The sequence below is a fragment of the Mya arenaria genome, chromosome 4 (genome assembly GCF_026914265.1).
Source record: "Mya arenaria isolate MELC-2E11 chromosome 4, ASM2691426v1".
Lineage (NCBI taxonomy): Eukaryota > Metazoa > Mollusca > Bivalvia > Myida > Myidae > Mya > Mya arenaria.
Genome location: NC_069125.1, coordinates 23,352,093 through 23,366,048, shown reverse-complemented (window position 1 = coordinate 23,366,048; position 13,956 = coordinate 23,352,093). Strand labels below are relative to the sequence as shown.

Genomic DNA, 13,956 nt, shown 5'->3' with positions numbered 1-13,956 from the left:
GTTTATTACATAGATAAGTGGAGTTCCTAAACAGTTCTCCCGGCGAAGAAACACTCTTCTCTATAATAAAAAAAAACTAAAAGCAATAGGGAAAAGCATTGCGAACGTTTAATGTATCTGACAGCCATGGAAATAGCATAGGGAATAAATCATGATCGGCAAAACCAGTTATGCTATTTCTTGATCTGAGAAGCTGCCATACAAAACTGACAGTTTCGGAATCGTTTGACACGTTGCCCGTGAATATTTAATTGAAACAATCTTGTCAATATTGTTGCACCATTCTTGTTGCAGTATTTTGAAGGCTAAATGAAGTTAGATATTTGAGCGATGGCGTCTTTGTTAGCGAGGGGCTAACATTGACTAGCACTTTGGTCATTCAGATCAAGCTGCCCTTTTCTTCCGTGAACTGGGAGTTTACCATATGTGTCAGCTAGATATTTTATTTTCTTCCGTTCTATTAGGTGTATTAAAGTAAGTGATTTTAACATAAAGCTGGACACGATGAAGCGAATACGCCAATCGATTTTTTGTAATTTGTCGGTTTTATACCAACATACCATAAAGGGTCTCGTTCAGTTCAAAGGGTTTCGCGTGAATTTATGATGAGTGAAAATAAATGAAAGTACGAATTGTTCAAAGCTTATACTAGGATTAACTTAAATAGTAACAATACAAAAGGGCGATGCACCTTATACAGCCCTAACACCAAACGCGTGATTAAAGTGATTGTAATACCGTTTATATTTTCTCGGTATAAATTATTTCAGGCTATAAAAGAAATTGTTTAAGAAATATTTTATTGTGTTCAACGATAACATAAGTATCTTAAACAGTAACAAAGTACAAAAGTAAACATGTAATAAAGCGCATATTCAAATTGCTATTCAAAGTAAATCCGTTTATTTCTGGTTTAATTTAAAGGAAACGCACAACACCTGCAGATGTCAAGAGTCTGCGTTGGTAATGAAGATCATAGAGGAGAACAAACGCCTTGAAACATTTTCTAGTAACAAATGACAACTGTTTAAACTGATTCTCAAATTAATTCTATACACAATCCAAAGCATATGATGATGTAATCTGAATTATGTATATAGGAATCCAGCATATTTTTGTCACTAGCTGACGTTATCACAATAAAGCTTAGTGAGAAGTTAAGTTAAATTCTTCAGCTAGGACTTGTCACCTTACTTGTTTGAGTTTTAAACATTTTCGTGAAAACCTGTCGCATCTGATGCGCAGAACTTCGTCGTCTGGGTTTACATTCTATCATTTTCCTGCGACGAATTTCCCTATGAAGTTCATGGAATAATTCGGAAATATCTTCCCCACCATCGGAAGCGGAAGTTTCGAAAAATGCGCATGCCCAGTCCGACGCTAACCTTTCACCCTCACTTGTTGGAACGTTTACTTCGTGAAGTAAGTCAATTTTATTCCCAACAAGTACACACTGTACGTTTGTCTTTTTAACTTCATCAAGACACTGTTTGATACTTGATACTTCTTCAAAGCTGTGTCTGTCGTTGATTGCATATACAAGAACGAATCCATCCGCCCATCGGACGTGACCCTCTCTGTGTATACTCCATTCCTGAAATAGAAAATGAACACCTCTGTAATGTGAAAACATATGTAGCAAACAGCTTTATGTTCTGTTATCTCAGAATTTCTGTTTTATGCCCTTATTCACGAACGCATGGGTTTGAGTTTTGTTTTTACTCCATAAGATGCTAACATTTATAATCACTCTCTGGATAGAAATCAGTTCTGGTGTAGCTCGAACTGAGTAAATATGTATCATTCAATATTTTATGTTAATGAAATACAAAACAAGTGGTGAAATCTCAAAAAAATAGCATATGCTATGCAAACAAATATTTGATATCTAAAACATCTAAATATTTAGCTATTTGTCTAGTATACCATTTCGCAATGAACCAAGCATAAATTTATTGTAGAGTGCCTGTACAAAGCTCTATTTTCTGTGCATTTTAGTGCAACACAACAGGAAGTAAACATTAGTTTGCTTCAAATTCTCCTTTTTGCCGAGTTCTACAAATCGTAGTACCCTTCTACCTCTTTTATAGGCTTGACTCAAGTCTGAAGTTCACAAAACAATGAGAATCAGACAATTCGCGGCAAAATAAACTTCTTGCACATACTAGCAAAATAAGGTTAAATCGCTAGATTTAACATTTCTAAATGTGCCGATCATGTGGAATGTTGTGGTGTTATATTGTAAGATGAGACCCAAAAGTATTTAAAAAAAAATCAGATGGTTTTCATACGTATGTTCAATTTCAATGTCACATGAGTGTATCGTTAACGGATGGCAAAGGCGAGAACACTGGATACAGATTAACAAGAAACACGAATGTGTTCATTCATAGCCTGTTAACTCCTGAGTATTTTATGATTGGATTTGCAGACCCCGTTCTGTAATTAAAATCCCTGATCTATCAATGGCTCGTGCATGTTCCCGAAAATGAATGCCAAGTACCATTTGCCATATCCATCATCGATGTGTATCATAAAGTTGAAAGTTCTGAGATTAATTAATATGAATACAATAGTTTATCTTAGGTAAATTGTTAAGCTAAATATTGTATTATTATGACATGTTTTTGTGTTAAAAATAACTCTTTTTACATCATCTACAAATAATTTCTTTGTCAATGATTCGGTAAGATCATTGCGCAATCAGTACTAAATTGGCTTAATACCACCTCATTTTTTTAATTGAAATACTAAACTTCAAAGCAAGTTTTTCCATTTTATTTTTGGGCGAGAATGAGTGATTTCTGACTCCAGGGACATGCTTAGTAGATAATCATATTCAAAACCTGAACATTAAAGCCTACACTGATGCCATTATATATCACCACAAAAAAAATAAAGATGTGTTTACCTGTCCTGCAGTATCAAGGATCTCCATGACAACAGATTCGTCGTCTATCGTCGTGTTATGCTTGTATGTAGATTCTTAAAAAAAAAGAAAGACAGATGGTTAAATGATATCCGTTTTAGTCTCGTCTGTTCTCAAATAGCAAAGTCGGTGAATTGTCAAAGCCCTCGTGGCGTTCTCAACATGCAAAAAACTTAAACCTTGGCCATAATTAAAACCCAGTATATAATATCTGAAAGAAGCAGTTTTGACGTCCACTTGCATATTCTTGTCTAAATTAATTGTTTTAATTTATCATTGAATATTTATATAAGGAAAGTAGATTACAACGCTCGTCCACTGTTTCTTGCTTGCAATGGGAATTACATTGAGGATACATATGTGTTAATCGGCATGGATTACAATGTACACGGTTTTAAGTTTTGGCATACACATAAGAAATAGACTTAACATAAAGACAACACGACACCAAGAGTATTACCATACATGCACTTTATATCTTCGGGGAACAACTGTCAACGAAAAAGAAAAAAAAACATACGTAAAACAGGTAAACGTAACCATGTATAAGCCTAGTAAGCTAGGTCTAAAGCGCCATTCGGAACACCTCGGCCATCTCTGCCATACGACGAGCCTCAGGATTTTAAGGGTACATTGGTTTAAGTAGTTCAATTTGATTTCAAGTTAAGAGATTTTTTTGCATAAATCAGTAAAATTGATATGGGAAAGTCCTTAGGCTTAACTTCTAAATTGAAATGACTTCGTGATCTACTTGCAGCGTAATTAAATGTCAAGAATACTGATATGCTAAACCATCCACATACATCCGAGGTAAGAAGAAAAACGGCAGAAGTGCTCCAATTGCTTATGCGCATAACATAATATCAATTTTACGTTTTATTATATGCCAAGTATACCAAAATACATTTCAACATTCAATTTGAATACTTATTGTAGAAGGTTCTTAGTCCACAAAGACATATTCAATGCATTAGAAAGAAAATATAATTGGTCTGATATATATTTTTCAAATGGTCTCAATATTGATTCTATTATAGAAAATATTGATAATATTTTCTTTATCTAAAATCTTTCAAGCCTATTAATCAAAATCATAAATCTCATTCCTGTATAAATGTACAACTCTTAGAAGACATAATACCACCACTGGCTCATAAATCGTACAACTACTAACATCTCTTCGAGATAATTAATAATAACATCATCTTTAAGTGTATTTCCAGATAGCGAAAATTGCTTAAGTCAGTAAAAAAACACTTTAATTGCTACCACTGCTAGGGGAGGGGAAAACACAAATCAAGAAGATTGGATGGCTGTTTAAGAATGAGTTCATTTCCAATCAAGATTTCGGTTTCGTTGGCGACGCATTCCTTGCCGACAAATACAACGTTCTGTCAGTGTGTTTTCCACTCAGTTACTGTAATGTTGTTAAAATTATGTATTCATATTTTTGAATGCTTATGAGCATGTCTGGCTTTACTTATACTTAACCTGTAAACTTTATATTTATTTCAGCAAATGTACAAAACAATCCATTTAATCGAAATATCATATTCTGGGCAACAGCCGAAGATAATGCTTTGGGCGGTTCATTTCAGAACACTTAATGAATGCAAAGTATGTAATGCTTATCGGTGGTGTATTGAAAAACAATGCTTGATAAATTTCCTGTTTCAAACAGTGAGTTGATTAAAATATATTTTTAGTTTTTGAAATTTTTGTCAGTTTTACTCTATTCGATGCTGCCATTAACGGAATGATATCATGATGTCTCAAATATGGCGCGTTTTCCATTAAATTTCATTTTAATAGCATGTTTAATGAAATACCAGTATGGAATAAAGGAAATACCAGTATGGAATAAATGAAATTGTTTCTTTCAGTGTAAGATCCCAGTGTATTTCATCTCGTAAGATATTTATATTTTACGCTGAAACCCCCAACACTTATCATCTACGCAAAATGTGAATACAAGCGTCATGCAACAATTTATCATTTTGGCCTCTACTAACTAAACACTAATGACTGTGGCTAGTTTTCATTCTTTACTACATAATTGCGGTCTCATGATTTCCTTACAGGTAACATAATGGAATCAGGATGATCAAAAGCAATCATGAGGAGACGTGGGGAGATGTTCGGGTCACGAATCCAAGAGCCACCAAGGCTAATTACCCGAGCACCCAGTCCAAAAACAAGTGCACTCGGTCCAAACACCGACGCATGAAGGGTGATTACCGAAGCTCTTACCTAGTGTTGGATCATACTCCCATATAAAACGTTTGGTCAGGAACCGAACAACCAGAGCTGAAGAGAAAATACGTACTTATGTTATTAGAGTGCGTTCACATGAAAATAATGTTTGTATGTATACTAACCATAAGAAACGTCTTGTATAAGCTGGAGCTTTAGGAACAATGTAATTTCAACTCTTTTACATGAAATTAAAAACATGCGATGTTTTTGTTTCAACAAAATAGTGATTTTCCAATATCCAGTGTTACTTCGCAGCTCGCTTTCCTAGTGAAGGATATTAGTGTCCATATTATTTTAATAAAGTTGATTGAAATAATAACTGGTCTGACATTTCAAACTCAGGTCAACAGTATTAATCTTTACATAAGTGCTGATGTCTCCAGAACCTATGGCATTAAGTAAGTTTTAAAATAAAAATTAAAATAAAACTCTGTTATTTGTGTTTTCTAAAAATATGTTTGTATATTTTTTTTATTCACATTAAACTTAAACAAGACTGATAACAGGATACAGGACAGCAAATTTGCATTTAACGCAGACACGAATGCTCGCATAATACAGGACAGTAAATTTGCATTAAACCAAAAAAAGACTGTTCACAGAATGAAGGACACCAAATTTGCATTAAACAAAAAAAAAACTGCTCACAGAAAGCAGGACAGCAAAATAGCATCTAACACGAACAACCTAGCACACAGGATACAAGACACGGAAATTGCATTCATTATCATTTTTAATCTGAGTAAGACAGTCCATACAGAAAACATAGATATGCACAATTTTGTTTTTATAATGAAAGCATTGCACTATTAAACACTTTTTTGATTTAATTAGAAACATGATATTTACATTGCTTTTGAAAATCCAAGAGATATGTAATTACAGCTCTACCTTGTTTATTTTGTACTAAGGTTCTGTTTGAAATCTACTTAACGCATTTACGTGAATATTACGTAAAGAGTTTATGAGATATTAAGTAAATACTGGGTGAAAGCCTAACCAATTTATTTTTAAGTATTTAAAGAAATACGTATTTCAATACTTGTTTTTAAAACATTGTTAGCTAAAAAAATACGGTTATTTTTTGTCATGCAAGGTTTCGGTTATTTACATGTATAAAAGTACTGTCCTTTTTATTAAACATGATTTTAATTCGTTTTCTTAAATACAAAAAAAAACATGATTATAATCTGAATGCACCAACAGGGAAAAGTTGACAAAAACTTGTTACAGGTTTGGCGCTTGTAAAACGGTTAATTAATACAGTGAATTCTTACTTAATTATCACTGATCTCTCCAATGCCGTTACCCTTACATTTACAAATGATGATTTTTTGATAGTTTCGTTATGTGTGTTGCCCTATAAATTACATTGTGTATCTGTTTGTTGTTAGTTGAGCATTGATATGTGTGCCTTCAAACAGACAGTGGTTTAACTCAAGGCAGTTATCTTTGTCCCTATAGTTTCCATTCTTTTGTTAAATTTGACCCAAAACTATTTACCACCATGCATAAGTCAAGCGCAAAAAAGAATAACAGCAGTAAATACAAGAAACTCGAATCATCTAGTCCATAAATGAAATGAGTCACAAGAAGTCATTTTTGTTTTTGGCATACCCTTATTACAACAAAACACTGTTTCCCTGCACGTTCATTAGCGTGGCTGCGATGTGATATATGTTTCTTAGTTATGAAAAACAAAACAATAATTCTATACCTGATTTCCCGACGCCTGGTCCCCCGAGTATGCAAATTTTGGATTCCACCGACTTGTTCTTGCCATTTGATGTCATAGCAACAGTTTGTTCTTACATTTAGAACTCCACAAAATGTGTCCTCTGTTTAATTCGGTAATTTTTATGTTTTAACTGTTCTGTATCAATACAGGAAACTGTATTGACAACACACAGAATCAAATCGCTCTGAGAAGCATTTGCAAATTATGCTTTGGACAATATCGCAGATGATAATGACAAAATAACTGTTTAACGGAAAAATATCCGACAAACGAACTTTCGTCAAACTATTCTTCAAATATGATTTCATCTAATTGAATTGAATAAAAAATACACATTCACAATATGAGTCAGGTCTGTATTTTTCCATTAGTTTATCTCTGCTTTCATTATTAAATGCAACTGTTAATAAGTTAATTGAACACTTATTAAAAAGCACTTCAAAACGAATATAAATTCCGTATGGTTTATTTCATGTGCACATAATGTTATATCAATTTAAAATTCAATACAGAGACGATAAAATCCATGAAGAAATGCGGCTCCGTCTGAGTCAATTTATATAAGTATCGGCTTAGACATATGTTATCCCAAACAAATTGAAGAAACAAACAGCTTAACAGGAGACAATCACCTCAAATGGTATAACTACTTCTTTATGTTTTAAATCAATAGATGCGTTTTTCACAACATATACGCGATGATTCAACTGCGATCAACTCATACATAACTTCCGTCAGCGATCCAGTGCATTGATGAATAAAGATCCTCTTTTGAACCCGTTTGCTTTCACTCCAGGTGTTCTCTTCTCTATATCTGTTCAAAAACCGCTATCAGTTATATTAAATCCACGTATATTATGCGCTTTGCCACCACTGCTTTCTTCATAATCATTGTAGTAACAACTCATCCTATTCATCATTTTTGAAGCATCGCTATGTGTCCAGTGCTCTCCTTGTATACGTAGTTTATCAGTGTGTGGTTTTCTCCTGGTGCTTACATTTACTTGTTCGAACCATTTATTCGGACGTACCTGCAAGAGAAAATTACCAAAGTAAACACAATTAACAATCTGCAACTGAACTCCGCTAAGATTTACCGGGAGGAAAGTTTGGACACATGGAAGTACCTGCTTTTCTTGATTGATATTAACTTCACTTTATTTGCTATTTGGATCAAGAAAATGAGAATTGGTTTGGAGTGTTTTCACACTGCATTAATTTATGTGCAGAACGAGGGTTTAATTTAAGACTTTTGAAAGTATAAACATCTTAGGTTTTGAAAGTATAAACATAAAAACATTTCTCGACTCAAACAATTATTATGTTTCAAATGTTCAACGTAAAATAAGTCTCCTCAAAAGTTCTCTAATGAAGTTTGAGAGCTTATCGTTTGCGTTAGGAATTTGCAAATTTTGCAAACCACTTTACCATGTACAAAGAGGTCAATTAGTTCACCTCGCTTTCAATATGCCATCCAATCTACATACATTTGAATATTGAAGTTGGGGCACTTTTATGGTAGCATAGCATCAATGGAAGCGGCTAATTGAAATCATTTAAGCATACCTTGTTGATAAAAATCGCTCTTTACATGTTGATTATGAACCGCCTGCACCGATAACATCCCTATAAAATTAAGTGCTAGCAGTTTCTGAATATGTATTGGCCTACATTTTTAAATCGAAATAGAGTACGGATAAAACCATTACAAATTGGCAAATGATTTAAGTTCTATACCATTTCTGTCACGCAACTAATATTGAGCAAGGTAATCGTTTTGTTTACCTTGATGCATAAAGTAAAACCACCACAGAATATAATATTAGCACATCAGCTTCAAATAGTCTTCCCTTTTTAAAACTTTATCAAATCAAATTTTAAACAAAGAATGAACGCAAACCACTTACAAGGAAAGCAGGTATTGACTTTGGACGATTTATCACTGATATCTCTATGACTTACACAAATTTGCTTAGTCTGAAATCTCCATGCTGATACAAAAATGTCCTCCGTTGGTGGTGACATTTACTACCGAGCGTTATCAATACGCATTTCAAGGACAACGGTATATTGGCCACCAGTGCCTTAAATATAATATATATTTACAAAACATTTTCAATCTTTAATCTAGATATTTAGGATTTTAATCGAAAACAACAAGACTGAACATTAAACACAGATCGTTTGATCATGCTTGTGTGCGTTTTTTAAACAATAGGAATGTGCTCATTACAAGCAAACGTTTTTTTACAACCGTGCACAAGACATTGTTCAGGTGCGCAGTTGAAGTGAATGACTTGCCAGGTCTACCCAGTTCTACTTCCTAAACCAATAAAATGTATCTTCAAAAGCCGGAATGCAATTTAGGCGTTGTCAAAGTCTTGCACATTCGCCAAAGAATTCGTTCAATTTAGATATTAGTTTCAAGCAAATGTCGGCCAGACCAATTAATCTGTTTAATTTTTCGCAATCTATATACATGATATAGTTTGAGAGAAACACATCCGTGAAAATGAAACGCTCTTAGATATAGCTTTTGCATGACACTTTGTTTAAATATTTTGATATACCAATGGGAATAATAAATGCGGTTGACACAATAAACTGTCATATTCAACAAATTTAAACACCAAACGTAAAAATGCAATAGTTATATTCTTTCCTCTACCGGTTTCAACTTCCTTTTTATTCTTTTTGTTCCGTAGTTTTATATTCCATATACACTTTAAATAAGGCAAGTGTTTAGTTTTCATTTTATTTTGCGTTACTCGGAACCAGCAACACGATTTTCTACTACTAAGTAGTTCGGGCATAACAAAACAACTCTGCATTATTGCAGTGAAAACTTAAACGAATCGAAAGACAATGTGGCACAAATTGAAAACTGTGAGCAATCTTTAATTTTGAGTCCGAATTTCAAAAAACAACTCTCTCTGTATCGGCATGTGTTGCAATGTGTCGCTGTGTGTCTCTAGTTGAGTGTCTGTCAGTCTTTGTGCATAAGGGAAATTCATACTGACTGTTTTAAACTATTCCCCTATGAGGAAAGCATTTACGAGCATATTTTACTTTCAGTTTTATTATTCCTAGGTCGTGGATTAACTAAAACTGATGGAGCAGATCAGAGCGCAAGCAGCAATATCACCACATGCTGAACAATTCAAGTCGACATGGAAAAAAGTTCGCCAATATCCAATGTTAAGACAGAAGTACTTAGCCTGGTGTTGCACATTGAACTGCATGTTTGCATCATTGAAAGACAGGGCAGGTGCGCCTTATTCCCTTTGGATTTTTTTATAATTCTTTTGTGTTAAGTTTGGTAACGCCTTAATTAGTGTTTCTTTTTTGTGATTCTGAACATGGTTATGTCTCATAGTGACATATTTAGGTCTTTGGTTAAAAAAATATTCTGAAGAAATGTCTATTGATGAAAGGACTTATTTTATAAATTTTCATTTCTACCTTATTATGTGTGAATGCTCGTTTGATTAAGAATGTTTTAGGTAAAGCAGACCTTAATCATTTATGCTGTGTTCAATGAACAATTAACAGGTCAAGTTTGTTGTAACACGAACCAGTCAGTCAAGATTGATTGAACGTCAAATGAAACTACAAGTTCAAGAAGTAAAGTTTATGAAAAAAATACATCGTATATTTACATCGCAGTGAAACATACCCTTAGTGTGTGATTTCACATCTCTATTTTAGTAACGTTTCAGACAAGAAACGCTTGTGGATAAAGGGCACGCACCCGATGTGCACCCCCTAAGATAATCCAAGTACACTTTGCAGGCTAACTTTGCAAAAATGGCATAAAATACACCACAAGGCACCATTTAAGAGACATATTAATATCATCAAGGTGTTTCGACACTGATTCCAATGTGACACCGGAAACAGCTGTTCCAACTTCATATCCTGAAATCGTCCCTGTGAAATGAACATAACCACAGGGGTAGATCTGCCAAACGATACTAAGACAATCAATGACAAAACTTATGAGCGAAAAACCCGTGACGTGCTTGATCTAATGCATCTGTTTTGACAAGAGATATTTCGTTTAAAGAAACACACTGAGGAGCAGAATTAATATAAGTTATATCTTGTTTTCTAATTAGGTTAAGAGCTATCCGAGCAAAGAATATTTGTTTTAAATAACGTCTTCATCAAAGACAAAGAAGTAAACAAAATAAAAAAAAAAACACAAAACCACCGTTTGAACAAATCAGTAATGTGAGGTGATAAGCAAGAAAGATATGCGTGTAATACAGTTTTCAAACAATTAGTTACAATAGCTATACCACAACTCTCATAAGGTTGGTGGTTATCTGCAATAATGGCACGATACCATGTACAAAACAATCAAACAAATAAAAGTGCATAATAAGTATCACCTTATATCATATCGAGGAATTTGCATCTGCATTTAATTGTAAACAAAATTGAGTGGACGTCAAGATGCCAAGAACAAATGACCGTCGATCCCTTTAAAAAAAGTTGCATAAGTAATTTTCAGAAATGTAACACGCCATTGCTCATAACAGCAAGTAGCAATATTCATTAAAATTATATAGATGAATCGATTGAATCGAAAGACGGCCCAGACAAATAAACTATAAAGGTGCATTATAAGTCATTGTAACAGGTGTTTATCAAAACGACTCTCAACTCAGGAAACAAATGTATGGAATATGATATTGCGCAAGGTGGTAACACTACGGTTGTTGTGATTCACGGGGTATAGTTCTCATGCATATCAATGAAAAATAAATACAGTTGTTGTTGTTGTTGTTGTTGTTGTTGTTTACTTTATAATTCAAAATAAATTGGTACTTGAGGTTCATAATTAAATTAACAAACTTAGTGCCGTATTTTCAACTATTGATCTATATTGAGAAAAGAATGAAGGAAATGGTGTTGTATTACATAGCATAAATTTTATTTAGAATTAAGTATATACATCTTCTTATGTATATTCGTAGTTCATTAATATACGCATACACAAATAGGGGCATAAAATAATTGATAGAACAATAAATAGCCAAGTTACCAAGATAAGTGGGTTTTCTCCGGGTTCCAACGAGAGTGAAAGTATTACCTTCACAATCTTTGTACAATAAACAAAGTTTAAACAAAACCTAAAAGATTCACACCCTCAAAACCGAGCAAAAATTAACGTCACAACAATGGATGATGAATATCGATGTACGTTATATCTGACATTCGTGTGTAAGAGTATTGAACAGAAGTATGGTTCATTGTTCTAGGTAAATATAGATCAATCCATCATTTCAAAAGGTAAACAACGTTTGTCTGTTTTATAGGTGTTAAATAATTACGCCCTCCCCTGCTCATGGAACAGTATGCATGGATTTGGTTAAGACCACGGAGTTTATTATTTAGCATATTGATATTCAATGAACACTGATTCATATCCATCTCTGACTCACATTTTAAACAGTATTATCTTCAAGATAGCAAACACTCGTAAAAGATACTACGTAAACTACGAACAATATTTTCATATAATATCGTCGGTCTTCGTTCAAGCCATTTTCTAATCAATACCATTGGCATATACCTCATTGTATGAACTTGCCCTGATCTAGAACTTGTGTATTGTTTTATCGCATTAATACACGTTTTCCTACAAAATAATCATAGAAATAGTTGGCATTGCCCATTACTTTTTAAAAGGTTCTTTATCCATACTCTCTATCTAAACATTTAGTAAAATGGGCGTTGATCAAACAATTTTAGTTGAGAGTCATCAGCGGAACAAAACTAGTCTGTGTATCCTGATAATGTTGTTTACTGTTGATATATGCTACTCCGTAACATGTCTTTAACAAAGCCAGTGTTTGTCTTATCTGAATGGCGGGAACCTGTGTTATAATTTAATCATTTGAAGACGCATTTTCATGTGTTTTAGTCTTATGAGATATTAATAGTCTCATTAATCTGTATATTCCTGCATAGAGATCCCTGTGTAATTGCCGCTTGCATTGCCCATTCCTTAAAGCCGATGAGGCAACGTTCATGTTGTCGTTGTTTGCTGCTGCTGTCGTAGTCGTTTTTGTTGTTGTTGCTGCCTATGTGTTAGTTTGTGCCTTGGAAAACCGGATTTATACCTCGCATTTCAGTTAAAATCGGTTTATGCCTAGACGGAATTGCCCTTCGCCATCCCTACTCCGTCTTTAATTATCTGTTTTAACAGTAAAGTTTGAGGCAGAGTGTCGCGTTAAAACCAAACCTAAGAAGTATAAGATAAAGATTAAGGTGATCATCTTTAGTTCTGAGAAAGTTCCCACGAGCTCGAATCTAGTTGACTGCAGCTGCATATATTACATCGCCAAGGCCTTTACACTTTTATTTTATCATCCATCTTTTTTTTATATCATTAATGATGCGTATCACTTATTCATATTTACAACGCTTATCGGATGAGACGAATATAAACTAAATCATGCTTAACGCTTCATATGTTCGAACAAGGCATTATACAGACACGAACATACGTTCTTACTTAGTAGAAAATACAAGTAGAAATGGAGAACAAAACTAGAAATTTTTACCCAGTATCAGATGCTGAGATAGAGGCAATAGGCTCGATGTTGCCCAGAAAAATGGGCAGGTGCGCTTTACTCTCTTCGGGTTTTGTCCATTGCAGTTTTGTTTGATTGGAATGCATTAAATAATGATGGTCTGCAATTGCAAACAAAATCATGTCTCTTGGAGATTGAAAGATTAAGGTTTATGATTTAAATTTCATTGTTCATTCATCATTTTATCCTTTATTTACTGTAAGTAGTTCCTTCAATGGTCGGTAATATACCGCATTCAAACGCAGATAGTATACGGACTTCGTTCAATAAGCAAAGCAGACGCTGGAAGAAAGCTCTTAAACATCCCATTGTGTTTTAAAACAAAAACAAAACCTTTTCACATCGAGAAAACAATAGCATTCACATGCAGACAACTATCATGACATTTCATATAGAATAATTACTTTTGAATACAAAGTACTAAGCAA

At 33.9% G+C, this 13,956-nt stretch overlaps 1 protein-coding gene across 1 annotated transcript; it reads right to left on the bottom strand.

The window, feature by feature from the left end:
* Nucleotides 1–630: 630 nt before the first annotated feature.
* Nucleotides 631–7,955, bottom strand: LOC128232993 (ras-related and estrogen-regulated growth inhibitor-like). Its single transcript, XM_052946837.1, has 4 exons — nucleotides 6,903–7,955; nucleotides 5,180–5,236; nucleotides 2,912–2,985; nucleotides 631–1,594 (listed from the first exon to the last, which is right to left on the bottom strand). The coding sequence occupies exons 1-4, from the start codon at nucleotides 6,976–6,978 to the stop codon at nucleotides 1,172–1,174; spliced, it is 630 nt and encodes a 209-aa protein (XP_052802797.1). The 5' UTR covers nucleotides 6,979–7,955; the 3' UTR covers nucleotides 631–1,171.
* Between the last annotated feature and the right edge of the window lie 6,001 nt (nucleotides 7,956–13,956).

Coding starts and splice junctions, on each gene's coding strand:
- LOC128232993 (XM_052946837.1), bottom strand. CDS start 6,978: ATGACATCAAATGGCAAGAACAAGTCGGTGGAATCCAAAATTTGCATA. Junction 5,237..6,902: donor ACCAGGCGTCGGGAAATCAG/GTATAGAATTAT, acceptor TTTTCTCTTCAG/CTCTGGTTGTTCGGTTCCTG. Junction 1,595..2,911: donor TCCTTGATACTGCAGGACAG/GTAAACACATCT, acceptor TTTCTATTTCAG/GAATGGAGTATACACAGAGA.